We start from the raw sequence: 17,448 nt of genomic DNA, 5'->3' as shown, positions 1-17,448 counted from the left end.
TCACAGATTAGTCTGAGTTGGAAGGAACCCAGAAGGATCATCAAGTCCAGCTCTTATGTGAAAGTCCAATATGGGGATTGAACCAGTGACCTTAGCATCATGTTCTATCTGACACCCTAACAGACCACATTTTTTGTTATATAAAAGGATTTTGCAGCTTACATATTTATTCTGTGGTGCTTTTCCAGGGTCACGGTGAATGGTTATATGGCTTAACATTAATGTTGATGTGTCAATTCCCATTGATTTATTGTTAATTTTTTCTACAGTCAAAAAGATGTTTTGTCTTAGTGACTTGCTTCACACTGTTTATGGCTGGCCATATAAATCTGATTTCTGAGGTAGAAAGCGCTGAAGTGCAGATTCTAGCAGCGTTCATCAGACTAGGCACACATGGTGAGAGTGATGGAGGACTCAAAAATGCCATGAGTGCCCTGTGGGGGTCAGTTTTGTTAGCCCCAGGGTGGGCGGTGGGGTTTGAAGTTTGACCCCCAGCAGCCCCCTTGTGGAAGCAGCTTAGGACTCAGATGTGAATCCATGAGCTGACTGAACACCTCCACTGTTCCTTCCTGCAGCTGCACCACCAGGCTTTGGTGAGCAGCAAGGTTTTACCTGTCCATCAGCCTGAGATCCATTGGATCATCAAAGTTACATATTACAGCTTTTACACCAAACAGATCTCAGTAATGAGAGTCAGAGATGAGGGTGTGATGTGTGTTATGGCCACTGACCACCTCTAATTTAATCAAAAGTTCCTGGCACAAACTTCTTCAAGCTCACCATGTGTTTCCTCCTGCCACTTCCCGGTCCTACTTGCAGGGTCAGAAAATGCCTCTGGCCAAGCTGATGAGGGGCAGATGCAAGATAAGCAATAAATGCAGCCTTATAGGGCAGGTAAAGCCCAGGTGGTGGTGCCTAACAATTCTCTAGGTGGACTTAGTATCTCTTCTGTTCATAGCACATAGATAAATTTTATTTGTAGTAGGTATATTTGTTAATATTTTCTAGTATTTTATGTTAACACTACAGGTGATACTAATGCATCCTTTTCTTGTATTACTTTACACCTTATATTAATATTTTCAATGCATTTTCATGTTGAGTTAGAGCAAATGAAGCGTTTCATGGAATGCACAACAATTTTTTAAGTGGAAGTTACAATACAGAATTGAATCTTTTCAAGCACAGCTGAAACACATATCAAAAATGAATATGCAGTAACATACTACTGTTTTTATAAATACATACATTAAAAGGCAAATCAACCTAAAAGCTGTGCTGCTACTTTGTGATTCCAGAGCTATTCAGGAAAGTCCAGCACTTGCTGTGATCTGACTAAGGCTACATAACCATCTATATTTAAACATTTAAGTTTGAAAAAACTCCACAAGCTGTCCTAAACCTTTCTCCTTTCCTTGCTATCACTTCCCCCATAGCAATTCTGATGTCTAGCAGATATTTTGCTTTTTGGGTGTCTGTTCCCTAACCATTGCCTCATTGCAGACTTCCACAAGTGTTTGCACAACACTGGGCACAGCTTCTGAGCAGCGGAAGCGATTGTTTCCCAGCTCCTGTATTTGTCCCTTCAACCCTCTGCAGCTCAAGTAGAATGGCAGCTGAATGCCAAGGCCCTTGAGGACAAAGGAGGTAGTTTCAGAGGCCAGAGTGAGATTTTCCCTGGGTACAAGTGTAGCTGGAACAGAGGACACACAGGAGGCAGGAGTTGACAGACCAGCTGAAACCTCATTGCAGCAAAAGCTTGGCTCCTGGGCCTCTGGGTCTGTTTGCACAACTTCTCAAGGGAGAGGATGGAATTTGCCTAAAACAAGACAGACTCTTAACTTTCTCAGGGCAAATTTATCAGCTCAGGAGCTGGAGCATTCCTCTGGACCTGGAGCAACTCAAACAGTTATGGACTGAAGCTCAGCCTCAGTACACCAGAATCCCCCTTAGTGTGTCCCTTGTGCAGGGGCATCCTTTGCTACATGCAAAGACTAACGGGTCCCAGTCAAGATCCTAAAGATGCCCTTTTGACTTTTGTGCTTATTAGATAAGCTGATGAGTCACAACAAACCACTAGTTTCCATCCTGCAACATGGGGAACACAAGCTATATCCTGCCTTAGTACATAGGCACGGGAGGTATTTGCTTCCTTTTCAGCAGTCTTTCAGTAGTCAGACTGTTGTGTAAGCGCTGTTTTGTTCCCTGCCAGCGTGGTTTTTCAGGGTTTAGCCTGGAAGGAAGGTTTCTGCTCACGGCAGTATCAGCTCACTCAGTGACGCCATCCTTCCAAAGGAGCAGCAATTCCATTTGCACAAGTCATCTCTGATGGCTGGCAGGGAAATGAGCTGCCACAATCCCATAATGGATTTGCAGTTGCCATGACAAAAGCCTGGATGAGATCCTGGGCACAGTGCTGAAGGGATGTAGGGAGAGCTTGGGCAAAACATGGCACTCCCAGAAACACAGCCTAGGAGTGCCTGGCCTTTGGGCTCGATCTCATGCCTCAACGTTTTCATACCTCAGATTGTCTCTCTTACTCCCCCTTCACACAGTCCCAGTGAAACTGCAACTTTGGTGAAAAAGTGCAGGGATTTATATTCCATTACAAACATCTTGCTCTTTTAGACAGACACTCACTCTTAGTTCAGGGCAGGGCTTATCATAGGTGGAGCAGGCTCTTGGCTTCAGTTCTGCCCTGGGGATTTCTGCAGATCCGTTACTGCCACATGCAGGAAATAGCTGAGCCTGGTGGTCATGAGCACAAGCACTCACTGATTTCACTTGGGGATTTGAAGGGGAATTCTCTTTCATTTCCTCAGATATTGATAACATTTCAGCACACATCAAAATTATATAATAAGGCTGCAAGTAGTAACTAAGAAAAGTGTGATCTCAAATCAAATGTTAATTTAACCTCTGTGTGTGTGCATACATATGTGGAGACGCAGAGAGAACTCAAAGAAAAAAAAAACAGCAAAACCTTCCAAGTAAACTGGTTAAAACTCCAACATCTACAATCTGGCACCAGTGAAACCACACAACATATACATCATAACAACATCAGCAATAAAATACAACCCTAAGTTCCTAGCAAAACACTCTCCTGATTCACATCTTCAGAGAAGTAAATGTATTTTTCATTGAAGTTGTCTAAGAGACACAGCTAAGGAGCAGCACTATCAGGAGTCAGTATCTTTTGTCAACTTAATAGTCAGTAAGAGTTAGGAGAGACAAAGATGCTGGATCTTTTTCTGGCATAGCCCATGCAGTGATCGGAAACAAATTAATTTTTTATTACAAAGTTCCTCTTATCAAGTTAATGATAAGTGGTACTGGAAACTACAATAAATTATGGGCAAACAAACATTCTTACTGTAAATAAACTGCAATGCTTTACATGCTAAAGACGATTGAGTTTTTATGACGGCCCCGGATCTGGGGAGAAGTGCCTCATTCAATCCACAGATCCCAAAACCACAAAGCTTTGAGTCTTAAGACTACAAGCAGCAAAAGTCATCATGTCAAAAGGACGGTGTTTTTACTGCACGGAAACAGAAGGCTTTCTCCCAATCACACACATTCCAACTGGGTTTGAAAATACAGATCTTAATACAAGTAAAAGCTCAGCATTTGACCCCATCCTCCCTTGGAATTGTCTCCCTTGCAAACTATTATCCCCAGCCACAGCAAAGAGAAGCTCAGCATTCATACAACAAGGATCCCCAACAGAAAACTCTGTACAGTGTCATAGCTCTCACTCTTGTGTCCCTTTACTAGGACCTAGGGTTGCTGTCACTGAAAAGATTTCAGAAAATACTTATTAAATATGTCTGGAATTATGGAGGAAACAAAATCAGCTGTGTTCAGCAGGTCATGCTGTTTAGCTTGCATATAAAACTTCCTCTGTTTATCATCCATTAACACATGTAACAGGAAAAGTAGAGGCATGATTTTCAAATCCATTCAGAATTGAGCATCTGCTTCCAGCAGAAAGCTTTGAATACTGCAGCATTTATTAGACACAAAGAATTAGTGATAAATTTACTTTGAACCATGCCCCTTGAACAGAGGAAGAAAATAACTAAAATATTTTATGTCAAAATAGTGTTGAGGTAAAATCATGACTCAGTAAAGAGCTTCTCAGTAATTTCAGCACTGCCTGAATTCCACTCTGGTGGCTTGTATCAGGTAAGCAGAAGCTGTCACCATAAGTGGGAATAAGAAATTCAGTATCTCAAGTATAGACCTGATACATCTACAAAGAACAGTTATAACCCAGAAGAAAATAATAATAAGTGACAATCTATTATTATTATATTATATATTATAATATTATTTTGATAAATGTAACTGAAACCATTCTAAAGTTGCATTATTAAAGAAGGATATGCTTTAGAAAAAGCACAAAGTTTACAAGTCTACCAAAATAATTGGAATGTGTGACTATCATAGACATATTTTAATAAATTAATGTATTGTATTAATTGTATTTGCAGAATAATTCCTCGTCATCTAGGAAGAAGTTTCACAATAGTCATGTGACTCATTTTTACTGCATTTGGGAAATTCCTCTAACGCAATCTCTGTGCCAGCAGAGTACAGAGGCTGGGCACAAAACGGTATATAAGCAGGAATCAACAGTCCCCACACACAGCAGGAATCAACAACCCTTTGGGACTCCAGCTCGCAGAACCAGACCTAAACAGGCCAGCAAAAAGCTCCTGTCCAACCATGAACAGCAAACTCGTAGCTGTCCTGGCTCTTTTCCTGATCTCAGCAGCTGTGTCTCAAGGTAAGTAAAGCTTCCCAAAGTTCCCCTGGCTGCAGTTTTGCCGAGGCATCGACTGAGATGCTTGTCCTTGCAGGGTACCTTTCTATTTGTCTCACTAAGTTAGTCTCTTTTGAGAGATTTTCAGCACCTCTCTTCAGTCAGAAATCTACCATGTAGACCTCAGACTGAAGAGTTACTGACATCTTGTGGGAAATATATTAAGGGTGCAACTTGCATTTGCTTTATTTCTGTTTCTATTGAAGTGTATAACCTAGAGACAGGTTCTTCTGTGGCTAGAGACAGATTTTTGTTCTGGAGTGCTTTAATGTTTCTCTCCCTTCCCACACAAATAACAGTTTATCATCTCATATTTGTTGCTTAGTGACCATGCTGCCTCAAGCAAGTAATACATAGTTGGAAAGGGAGAGCAAACGATTTGAACATAGAACATGGGAAAACCTCCAAGTAATGACCAAATCTAGGGCTCTGTCTTCTGCAGAGTGGCCAAGATTTTTTATCCAGATATTAAAACAATGCAATTAACCATACTGTGCAGTCAGTATGGTTAGTAACTGCAAAATATGTGGGTTCATTCTTAAAAGATTAATTAATTTAGTTTCCAATGTAGTTGGGCATCAGTTCCCCTGGAACCCAAGTAACCCTCCCCATAAGATGAGGATTTAGGCAGCTTGGACAAATGCAGTGTTTTAACTGAGAATGTTGTTACAATAGAGCAGCTGTGCTTTACGTCTGATACATGGACCATAGGAGCACCTGCCAAACCCCAATGTGCCTTTTGTGCTCACAGGGAGGACCCTGGCAAGGATGGGAACCGAGCTGCGGTGCCAGTGCATAGCCACTCATTCCGGGTTAATTCCCCCAAAGTCCATCCAGGATGTGAAGCTGACACAGAGCGGCCCCCACTGCAAGAACGTTGAAGTCATGTAAGTAGCTCTGCAAGAGGTTCCCTCCCCTTCCCCTGCACTGCTGCCACTGCTGCTGGGCTTTCAGGCTTCACAGGCACCACAGTCAGCATGCTGACCTCATGCAGCCAGACTTGGCTTTTATTTTGGGAGGGATAGTTTTAAGTGAAACACCCTGTTTTTCACCATCACTATGACCTTACATATTGCTGAACTGACCATTGTTCAGCTGTCAGGGACATATGAAATATTTCTAGTAGTAGAATGTGAATTCCATGGACTTGTCAGCTCTTAGTATACAAGGTAATGATGTAGTTTGAATCCTGCATTTATTAGGCAGGCAGACTCAAGGAGAAAAACTGAATTCCAGTAAGCAGATTTAGGGAAACAGTGAACCAGCCTAACCTGGTCTGAACAGCGCAAAGGAACTAAAATGTTAAAATTTTTATTCTGCTCAAACAAACCTTTTCACCACTGGAGGTTTCAATAATTGTGTAAGAAAGCTTTAGTAACATAAATACATCTGAAACAGGTATTCATATATAGAGGGAAAGATTTTTGGGAATGCGTGTCTGCTTTGAGAGCAGACACAGAGACTCACAGCTCTGGATGGTTCTGGTCTCTTCAGTTGTATAAAGCAAAACAGCCAAATCTAACCTGGAGTAGCTGGGATTAATTGATACTATCTGATCTAAAAATGCAAGATTACATTCTGTGAGTAAAATAAATCCATATAGTAATTTCCTGACTTTTCTTTATTCCCTGTTTTGCAGAGCTACTCTGAAAAATGGCAAAGAGGTGTGCTTGGAGCCCACTGCTCCCTGGGTGCAGCTGATTGTAAAGGCAATAATGGCCAGGTAAGTCCCATTACCTTTCTGTCTGGGTAGCTGAGTGGCAAACCTCCCAGAAAACGCCAGTTTGTAGGATTCTATGGTGATACTTCCCATTCTTTCTTAACCAGATTTAAAGAACAGAGAAGCTTCCTGCTTAACTATAGAATCAGTCTTAGTTTTTCTGGCTGTGCTTCAGGGTCCTTGCTCAAGCTGATATGTCAGTACTAAACCTCTGACTACCAGCAACTCTGTCTGCAGGGAAGCACAGAAGTGTTTTTCTCCCTTTGAAAAAATAAGGCTTAAAAAAAGTCATCTTCCCCTTACTTAGTTGCTATTTTTAAGCTAGTGAGGTTCTTGCTGTCAGGAACTCCAGAAGCTTGTGCTGCAGAGCTTTCCCAGGTGTACACCAGGCATGCACACAGTGGGATTTCAGTAGTTGCTTTCGAAACATCAACTTTATTCTCCCTGTGCTTCAAGATAGCACAAAGAATGGGAAAGAGACTCCGCACCCTAAACTGTTTGTGCTATGCTAAGCAGTGGTAACTTGAACCTTCTTTTAAATTATCCTCTTCTCTCACCTCTTAACAGGGCTCAAAAAAATTCTGACTCTCCTCTCTAAGAAACGCCAGCACAGAAAAAATCTGGGAACTGCTTCTGCTCCTTAGTCAAGAGAAATATTTGGGAAGAGCGTCATTGAAGCAGTGTACAATCTTCCACATGCTGCACCCGTGTTATGATGTCAATGCTGGATGGTTTTATTTATTTATCTATTTATTTAACTGTGTGTATTTAAGGAAGTCTCACTTTGGTCAGTGTTGTCCATGGGACATGCTGCCCTGACACTGAAGGAAAAGTGGTTTGCTGAAGGACATGGAGAACCCTCGGCAGCCACTTGAGCCAAACATATGCAGTGAGGTGCAATGCACCTGCAGCACAGCTTACTCACACTAAGCCTGATCATTTTGCTATTTCACCAGCAAACTGATGAATCCTCCTGCTCCCCTGGAGCGCACCAGTATGTTGTGTCAACAACAGCTTCCTGAACCACAGTCAGCCTGTGGCCAGACTGTGAACTGTAATGTCTCACTTGAAAAACCTAACATACAGAATGTGTAACGCTCTATTTGGTATTTATGGATTGTGATTTCCGTGGTATTTATAAATGTATTTATTGAGCAGTTTCTATATAAGAAAGAGAAGTTATAATTTATTTAATTTTTACTGGATTTTTCATTCCTGCTATCTGTTTGTGGAGAAATATTCACAATCTCATTACTCTGTACTTGATTATATGTCTAATTAGCTACTCCATCAGCTAATGGAAAAAACTGTATTTTACATACCTAGAGTTTGATTATGAGAGTGTAATTATTCCCAAAAATGTACTATTAAAAGTTTTAAATAAAAAAAAAATTGGTTTTCTGCTTGATCTTTTAAATCTTCATTTGCTTTATTTGAAAATTCTACTTTATTTTTGCCAGCCTGATTTCTGAAACTTAAATGAAAATTTTTAAGTCCATGGTGCCATAACTTTCCCTGTTATGGAAGCCTAGCACTCCTGACTACACTAACACAGACTCTTAAGGTGGGCTAAGTAGCTCACTCTCCTCTCTTCAGGCTGTTCCCAATCCATGGGGACTAGTGGGCTCTAGGGCAAGGCCCCTTCTTTAATTCCCTTGCAGATAAAAGTTTTACTCCCAGATGCCTAAACACCACTAAGTGTCCACTTCAACCTCACACTTGTAACTACTACAACAAAAGGCCCCTATCTGACCATCAAAACAGGGATTTGCCACCTTTACTTTGGGTATACAAAGAGCAAGCACTTGTCCTGGTGTAACAACTGCTTCCTGTTCTGGTCCCTGATATGCAGTGTGCTGAGCACGTGACTCTTCCCTCTCTTAAAAACTTCCCAGAAGGAAACAGGGAATAAGAGAGAAAGGGCATAAGTTTAAAGACTATTGTTTATAACTAGAGTATAACTGGTTTTTTTGAGGGATGTACACTCTTATCTCACTTTTATCTATAATCTAGATAGTAGTAAAACAGCAGAGAGATTTTTGCTGGGTAACTTTGTGATCATAAAATAAGACAGCTGTCTCTGGCTTGTTTTTTCTTGAAGACCCTTCTCAGTAAGCTTGATGCCAGTCCTCTCCTTCACCATTGTTATTTTGGCATCAGCCAGAAGAGTTCTGCCACTTTAAACAATGTGTCCTGTGGCCCTCCAGCTATCAGGCCATGCCGAAGCCACGGGGGAGAAGTGCACACTTTGGAGACATGCAGAGCCTTCAATCAGTGTCTGTCTGGGTACATGTGCATGTGTAACACAGCAGGCAGCTGGCCAGCAGGTGATTAAGGGTCAGATGTTTGCACCACAGGGAATGGATGGACCATTTCCCTGCAGCTAACTACATGCTCTTGTCCATCTCCTCCTTTTCCCAATCCCATGAAAGTTTCTGCTCCCCTCGGTCACTTCATTTAGCATTTAACTGTCTTTCTACAAGACTGTCAGAAGACCATTCCACTTTCCAGCTGCTGTGTGCATTCATCACCTCCCTTTCATTTCAGTGCCTTCCATGTCATGAAATGTAGCAGAGGTGTTTACATATCCTTTCTGTCCTCTGCTATTCTCTTGGCCCCTTTACTTCACCTTCCCTTCAAACCACTTTTATTTTCTTCTTGCACCAACAGGTTAATTTGGGGGGTAAGAGAAGTGGCAACTATCAACTGACCAAGCCATGACCTCCTGTCATTTCTCTTTCCTCAAACTCCCCTTCCAATGCCTGGTTGCTGGAGGTCTGCTCTTGTATGAAGAAGTGCAATTTGTCCCCTTAAGTGTCTATGATTGCTGTCCTTGCAATAATGGAAGTATATTTCTCTCAAATGTATAAACACTGCAAACTATAGAGGAAGTCATGAGAAGAAATACTGGAAAGTCCCTGAAAAATACTCCTAACTCTTCCTTAGAAGTACAGAGAATGCAAACATGAGTTTCTCGGCCCCAATGTCTCTGTCTGTGCTGAATATTGGCTAACATAAACATAATGTTGGCTAACATAAACATCCTGGTTTTGTGTTAGGTGACAAATGTGCTTAACTTGCTTTTGGTTATGGACTGCTTCCCATTCTAAAATGATTGTTTTTCTTATGCTCTTATCACTTAACAAGGGAAAAACCCATTTTTCCAGGAAAATTATGCATAGGATGGACTTAAATTGCAGATTTGTTTCAGGAATTTATTCTTGTTTATGACAAGATATCATGAGCAACTCTACAGGAAATGGATCCTTTGGAAATTACACAAACTGCCATGGAAACTTTGGGATCAGCAAATAGGCATTTTGTTTCTGAGTGCACAGGTGAAACAAGAATTTTGCCACCTATAAAAATAAGCCTGAGATCTCTGCTGTTGGAAAATGTCATGAAAAATGACTTTTATATTACCTGCAGTTAAATTACTTTTAGTAACAATCATTGGTGTCAGTCAGTGCAAAGACTACTTCACAATCCCTGTGGAATTCTGGAGAGGGAGACTCTGTGGAAGAATCAGGAAGGTTATAGGTATAACCAGGCTCACTGATACTGTTTCTTGTGCCCTTTCATGAAACAGGCAGCAGTGTGACGTCTCTACAAGCTTCTGTGGGCAGATTTCAACATAGCTATGCTGAATAACTTTTCATCACTAACAAATGTCATTTATTTTAACAAGCATCAACCTCTGATACACCCAATTATCTTATTCCATGGAATTTCAAATTCATGAGGTACGTGATCAACACTTTTTTGAAAGAAAAGGGTTGCACTAGGTTTCCCAGAACCCATCTCCACTGACTCAGCCAAGAACTCTAGCAGAAAAGTGAAGCTAAGACTGCACCACCCAAAGTGCACATTGGCAACTCCAGTATCAGTCTGTCCATTTCTCCTATTCCTTACTAGAGGACAGGTGAACTTGGGAAAATTTTAATATTTTTTATCTTTTGCAGAAAACTTCTTGATACATAGACACCTTATAAAAATCTGTGGAAATAAGTTCTTAGGCAAGTGGCTTGAGAACATATTCGAATCAACTTACCTGCAAAAGAGCCTTCAGTTTTCGAGAAGGAGAGTTAAGCAGCTTTTCTGACTCAGCTAAATACAAAAATAATTTTTAAGCATGAAGTAACATTCTTGCCGCACTCCTAAGATTCAAAATTTCTAGCTTTTTCCTTGAAATAATTTTCCAGAATGATGAAAGTTTCATAGCTCATAAGAGAAGCAAATTAATAAGTCCACTCTCTTAGCCTGATTGTTTTATTAAAGACATATATAATGTTTGCACTGAGATAAGGAGACTTCTAAAATACTGACAATTCTTTTCCTCTTCTGTTTTCAAGGTCACACTTTTTACAAGTTTGCAATCAGACAGGAGAATCAGAATTCAGCTGTTGTGCTAAAGCCAAAATGTTAATAAAATTGCAAAAGCTTAAGGCACCATTTCTGTGTGAAGTGTGTCAAAGCATCAGCGGCAGATTTTATGAAGAGTGAGACAGGACATGTGAATGAGAGCATGGACCACATGGGCTTCTTTTTTACTTGACGCAGAACTTCTTGAAGGAATGAGAATGTGTGCAAAAAGTACAGGAGAAGCAAGATATACTAAGCCCAGAAAAGGACCAATGAGCTGAACTTGGAACACCCCCCGCATTTTCTTGCTATTACTGAAAAGTAAGAGTTTGTCCATGCAGGTGTCAGACCTTTGTGTGAAAGGAACTTAGTAACTCAATACAAACAGTGAAGAGCAAATGACTTGTCAAAAATCCTGACTCTGAAAGCTTTGTGTTTGACTTATCAATAACCAATGAAGGAATGCACAGCCACCCAGCTCGTTCATTGCTGAGCCAGACATTGCCAGTAATAAAGCAAATAAATCTAGATTTGCTGACTTACTGCACCCCTGTAGTCAAAAATTCCATCAGTTCCTCATTTTCTGCTTTCTTCTCTGTTTGGTGCTTGCCTCTGAGAGCAAAGCCCATGATCCTGCAAAGGAGAAGCAATTGACGTAAGCACTGCTCACCCTGAGCACAATCTCAATGAGAAGAGCCAAAGAAAACAGGCTCTGCTGTAGCTGGTTCGTGTTCAACACTGCAGCTTCACCCACTCCTTGTTACCACCAAGCAAAACCCAAGAGGTTTTTGCATACACCAGTCTCACCAAGGTCAGCAGGAGACTCAGCTGAGGAAGGAACATGGGAAAGAGCTGTCAATCCACCTGCACACACCTGACCTGTTGGCGAGCCAAATGCTGCAGTCATTTGCATGTTGAAAAGTTCTCACAATACTATTCCTGCTTAGAGGAAAGGATGAGGGAGAGCATGCAAGGTCTTCTGATACTAAAATAACCATTAAAAAAAGAAGAAAATGCATGAAAAGTACCCTGTGTGGTTTGTTTCAAATGGTGTGTACCAGGAATACAAGCCAGGGCATCCAGATGGAAAGGCTGCTGGTGGAACAGTGCTCCCTTAGAAAAATGAAGATTTGAACAAACCAAAAAAACCTCATTAGAAGGCAATGATTTTGTCAAATTCAAGCTTGTTTTCAAGAGCTAAGGGCAAAGTTCATCTAAATTAAACTAATCTTAGCTCACATCAAAATAATATTTGAAGCTAAGCGAAATTAGTATTTTCAGTCAATGTCTTGATCAATTTCATTTTATGGGGACTTTCACTGTCTAGAAGAAAACCAAAGGTAAAGATGCTGCATTTCAATGAAATCAAATGTTGCTTTTTTTCAGTAGCCAGTTTTTCATGGAATGCTCCTAGCTTGCTTATTCTCTTGCCACCTCAGTTTACTCCTGACAGCAGCACTCACTAGCAATTTTAATTTCTTACTTCTTAAGAAAGAAAAAATGCTTTCCTCATGTTTGTTGCCACAGCTTTTAGCACAATGTCTCGGCATAGTCCTGTACCCTGCATGTACTGAAGCAATTCGGAATCACACTATCTGGAAATTTTAAAAAAGGAAGGGAAAAAAGAAAGAAAGACAAGATAATGGGGAAGAAAACCATTGACAGTAAACTCAGTGGTGATCACATTTACCAAGAATGTTACCTGTGTGTTTCCTCCAAACATCTCCTTCTCTAAACACCTCCCTATAACAAGCTGAAAGGATGCATGTCCCTCTTGCTGCTTTGTAGGCCATTTTGGATAATTCAGTAACAATTAAGCAAATTCATTGGTATTATTTTTCCTTCCTTCCAACAAATAGCAGCCATTTTTTGTTGCCAGGAACAATCTAATTCATTTTACTACAGAGTCCAAGTACTCTGGAGACTAAACCTGCACATGGCACCCAAAGGGCTGTAAGGAAGCATTCCCTGAGATGGCAGCTTCAGTGTCACCTAGGGTGCAAGTCAAGTATGACTTCTTCATTTTTCCTTCATTGCAACACAAGCATCGAAAGTAACAGACAGGACTGAAGTCTGAGGGTCATGAGAGAAGACTTCAAATATTTTGTGATTATTCCAAAGAGTGTTCCCATTTTCTTGTGGTCAGATGTCTCGTGTCACTGTTTTCCCAAGTGATGCCATCACTTTAACCAAAAGACCACAACTATTCAAAGCACACTCCCAAAAATTACTCAGCTCCACTGAGTCCAAAAACTGAAATTGCCTCAAGCCATGTTGGGGGGAATGTTGATTCTGGGACCATGGATTGGGGTTTTTTGGGTTGAATAGCTCATTTTTTAAGCGACTCATACTTTCTTTACTTGCAACTCTCTGCAGATGGAGCAAATTTTATTGTATTTATTTCCAAACAGATAATTTCTAAGTTGACTGAAATCTTTGTTATGAAGTTCACACAGATCCAAGGACAAAAGCCTGCAGGCAATTCGTAGGATGAAGAGCGTTTTCTGCTCCAGGTAAGGCCAAGAGGAGCTCTTTCTGTCTTTCAGAAGCTGTGATGACCTCAAAGGCTTATCAACTGAACAACTCTGTGGGGATGGAAGGAGTCACACAGTTGTAATCTTTGTCCAGGATCATGCCTGCCACTAAAAAGCCAGGAGATTTTTCCCCCTCAGCAGAGGTAAGATCAAATTGCCTAAAGAGTTGGATCCCAAACTCAAAATAAAGCCCCTCTTGTCTCCTTATATGTTAGGTGTAAAATACCAGAACCAGCGAATCCACCACCAGTCACTCACTTTTTGGGAATTGTTGTGTGTCCAGGAGTCCCACTTAGTAAGGTGACAGTGAAACCACAGTCTCTGCAGTCCCATCAATGATCTCAGAAAAGGTCAGCTGGCACCTGAAACTGAAAAACAGAAATGATGGCCAAACACATGGATTTCAGAGCCAACAGGTTCTGTTTGCCAAGGTAATGCCTGAGTAATACAAACACATTCCTTTCAGCTAGCAACAGTGTGTGTGTGTGTGTATGTTCACGCTCTGATTCCCAGCAGTGGGCACAGGTGAAAAATCTCTAACTCTGGTGAAGGGAAAAAAACCCCTGAGGGCTCCTGAATGTTAAATATAGGTGAAGATGCAGGAAGGCAGGCAGGAAGATACTGAGCATCATTTGCTATAGATAATTTTTTCAAATGTGAATTTTCACATCTCAAAAGGTATTACAGAAAGGAGCACACAAAAACATGTGATGTGGGCCCCAATGCAGCTGGCAAAATGGAGCTGGGGTTATCCATGACACAAGGTGAACACCAGGACACTTCTATCTCTTACATCTTCTGGTATTATTTTCAAGGGCCTATGGACTGGAAACATTTCAAAACTTGAGAAACACACAGGGAAATTGAAGGAAATAAAACATCTGATAGATATAAAACTTACCTTGCACAAAACTGTAGCTTGAAATTTGGTTTCTGCCTCCAGCAAATATGTTTGTACTTCATGACAGAGCTGGATTCACAGGAGGAGTTATAGGTGCTAGGGTGCAGCACCTCATATAGACAGGGAATACTATGAAACATACTGCTATAGGTAAAAAAGGTAACATAATGAAGATGAGAGGATATCAGCAGTCCATACCCTCTGACTTCAGTCTGTACTAGGTAGCAGTGACTCGACATTTTACAGATCAGAACATTTTGTTATTCCTAATAAAAACCTTGGAGGAAATAAGACTGCTCCTTCAGAGATTGGCCATGTTAAATGGTTTCTAGGCCATGATCAAAGTTGACCTTAGTCTTATATCTGGGACACCTCCTCCAAGGTAATTCTCGTGCACTTAGGAGAAGTTCTCACTTGTTGAAGTGAGACATCTCTTGTTTAATTGTCTTGTAGCTCTCCTGGGCCTCCTGCCAGTGAATGGCTCCCACTACAGGTGCCAATCCAAATAAATACCTGCTGTGGAAAGGCACACAGCCAAAGTCTGAAACAAAGGAGTCAAATCATTTCCTGCATGTAATGAATTAAGGACTGGATAACGTGAAGGCAATTGAGCCATAAGGTTTATTGTCTTTATGTACCTATTCAGGGCTTGCCTGAGCTGGGAGTGCTTTCTGTGTCCCAGTAACCCCAAGACCCAGGATAAGAACACTGAGAGATTTCACAGAATCACAGAATCCTGGCGTATCTTCACACAGCAGCTTCTGCTAAAGAGCTGGGTGAGTTGAACGGGAACTTCAGTGAGGCAAATACAAACCTTGTGGTGAGCTCTGTCCCAGCTACACTGACACCACAACTTAAAATAACTAATTTAAACTTAATCCAAAATTACCTTCAAGGTCTCTTTCCAATTCAAGCCATTTCATGACTCTATTTGTTCCACCTGCACTCAGTGCATGGCAAACATCTATAATGAAAGAGGGCAGCAGGCAGGGAAAAACTCAGCTTTCTGAAGTGATGCTGTCTGTTCCCTATCTTTTCTGTACTTGCTAAAGGCATTTTGTCAAAGGTGGTGAAGGGAAACAGGGCAAAGGTTACAATTGAAGAGAATTACTCTGCAGCTCAGCTTTGTTGCTGCTGTCATCTAGACTGAAGAGATCTTACTCACATTTCCCCACAGAAGGGAGCTAGAAGCAATCTGAAGTCTGCAGGTACAAAGCCTTGCTCAGGCAGATGGTCTTGCATGTTGAAATAGCTCCAGAGACACCCATTTCCCTTGTTCCAGGCCTGTTTGTGCAAGCCCTGAGTCAGAGGACCAGGCTCTGTACCATCTGCTGCACCACAGCATGTCCATGACTTGACTGCTGCTCTCAGGGAGAGCTGGCTGCAGAGTTTCACACATTGCTGCCCTGTGTCTAAAAACAGCTTCACACTCCAGACCCCAGGAGACATCTGGAATTTCCTCAGCAGTAACCACTGTGGAATGAGGCTGATGGGTCAGTTCTTGTTAGCAGTCATGCAAGCATAAAGCCAAGTGCTGTCACGTAAGCTGTCCTTACTCGTGTACTGTCCAAGAGCAGTGTGTAATCTGACTGCGCACGAGTGACAATGAGGGATCTGGATCTGCCAAGGATAATTGCAATGACCCGGAGCAGATTGTGCCCCTTCCTACGTGCTTGTTGCCTCAGTTTGCTGCAGCTGGGCAAATCCTTCTTGCTGCAAAGAACATGGCACTTCCTTGGGACAACCATATGGGGAACTCCCAGTCCAAGGCTTGTGTGGCTGTAACCTGGAGGGAATGATGATTCCACCTCCATCATCTCAAGGGATCTCAGTGAAGGTTTCTAATTAGTGGCTGCCCCTAAGCTGACCATGTAGCTTCCTTTTAAGACCAAGCTAAAAGCCAGATGCTCCCAAGGATGTCGTTACCAAACTGCATCTGGATAGGGGTCCAAACTAGTCATTAGATATTTCCTGATAACATGGGTCAATCACCATTTGCTTGTGACATAAAATCTTCCTGCAGGGCTGATCTCCTGAGGGACTAAGCCAGTAGCTGTATGAAACAGCTGAGCTGTAGATCATGGAGCCCAGGAATGAGAGTCTTTGTGTCCCATCAGCTTGCTATCTCCTTAATCCCTTTTCAGGACTGCTTTATACACTGTATCTTATCTGGTTTGGGTCCTGACTTGGTTTTGTTCTCAGACAGTTCATCTAATCTAAGGCATTCAGGCAAATGGGGCAAGACACACGGCTGCCTGATCCTGGAACAAATTGATTTGCTGAACCCCACTCATGCTCACAAAAGTCTGTGCAAGAAAACAGATTTGCTAAAAAAAAAAATCATCCAAAACCAAACCAACCCAAAACCAAGACAAATAAAGTGCAATATTCTATTTTGTACTAAAACTTATTACAAAAGAAAGTGTGCTTACCATAACTGATCTAAACCTGTGTGTAAATAAAATGTAGAAAACCTGTATCTCGTTTTCATTAAAAGCTCATAGGAAACTATCATTTTGCTTCTTTATAACTGAACTCAGCAAAATGCCTTGACAGGAATGAAGATAGTGACCTCTGTATGTGAAGGAGTGGAACAGAAGGCTGTCAGTAGTAGAGTGTATATATGGAAATCCGAGGAAAAAAGGGTTTTCAAAAACTAGGTGAATGAAGGGGTGCTCAGGAGAACAATGCCCACTGAGTAAGAGTGCGTGGTTGCACATGGTTCGGCAGCAAGGCAACCTCCAGAACCCAAATTCCCCTTTGGCGCAGCACCCTGCACCCTGCAAGCTAACGGAGAGCCCCCACAAAAAGCCGCCGCTCCTTTCGGAGAATGGGGTCCCAGCAGACGCTGGGCTGTTCTCGGGACGGTGCAGTGCCACACTTCCCTCGCTCCCGGACCTAAAGCAGCCGCTGTGCCGGGAACGGCCGCTCTTCTCTCTCCGCCCTGCTCCTTTAGCTGCACACACCCACCGGTGGAAAGGGGCCAACGGGGCACTGCCCTCTGGCTACACTCCGGGAAATTCCCCGGCAGCTCCCGGCCGGGAATAAAAGCACGGGAGTGAAAGGGGGCCGCCTCGCCGGCTCCTGCACCCTCTCCGCC

At 42.0% G+C, this 17,448-nt stretch overlaps 1 protein-coding gene across 1 annotated transcript; it reads left to right on the top strand.

Annotated features, from left to right (window-relative positions):
• Nucleotides 1-4,637: 4,637 nt before the first annotated feature.
• Nucleotides 4,638-7,943, top strand: LOC132072297 (interleukin-8-like). The gene is made up of 4 exons (XM_059470485.1): nt 4,638-4,795; nt 5,583-5,718; nt 6,471-6,554; nt 7,119-7,943. The coding sequence occupies exons 1-4, from the start codon at nt 4,735-4,737 to the stop codon at nt 7,147-7,149; spliced, it is 312 nt and encodes a 103-aa protein (XP_059326468.1). The 5' UTR covers nt 4,638-4,734; the 3' UTR covers nt 7,150-7,943.
• The last annotated feature ends 9,505 nt before the right edge of the window (nt 7,944-17,448 follow it).

This window comes from Ammospiza nelsoni, chromosome 4 (assembly GCF_027579445.1).
Source record: "Ammospiza nelsoni isolate bAmmNel1 chromosome 4, bAmmNel1.pri, whole genome shotgun sequence".
NCBI lineage: Eukaryota > Metazoa > Chordata > Aves > Passeriformes > Passerellidae > Ammospiza > Ammospiza nelsoni.
Note: the sequence above shows the minus strand (reverse complement) of the source record. Positions and strands in the feature narration are given on the sequence as shown.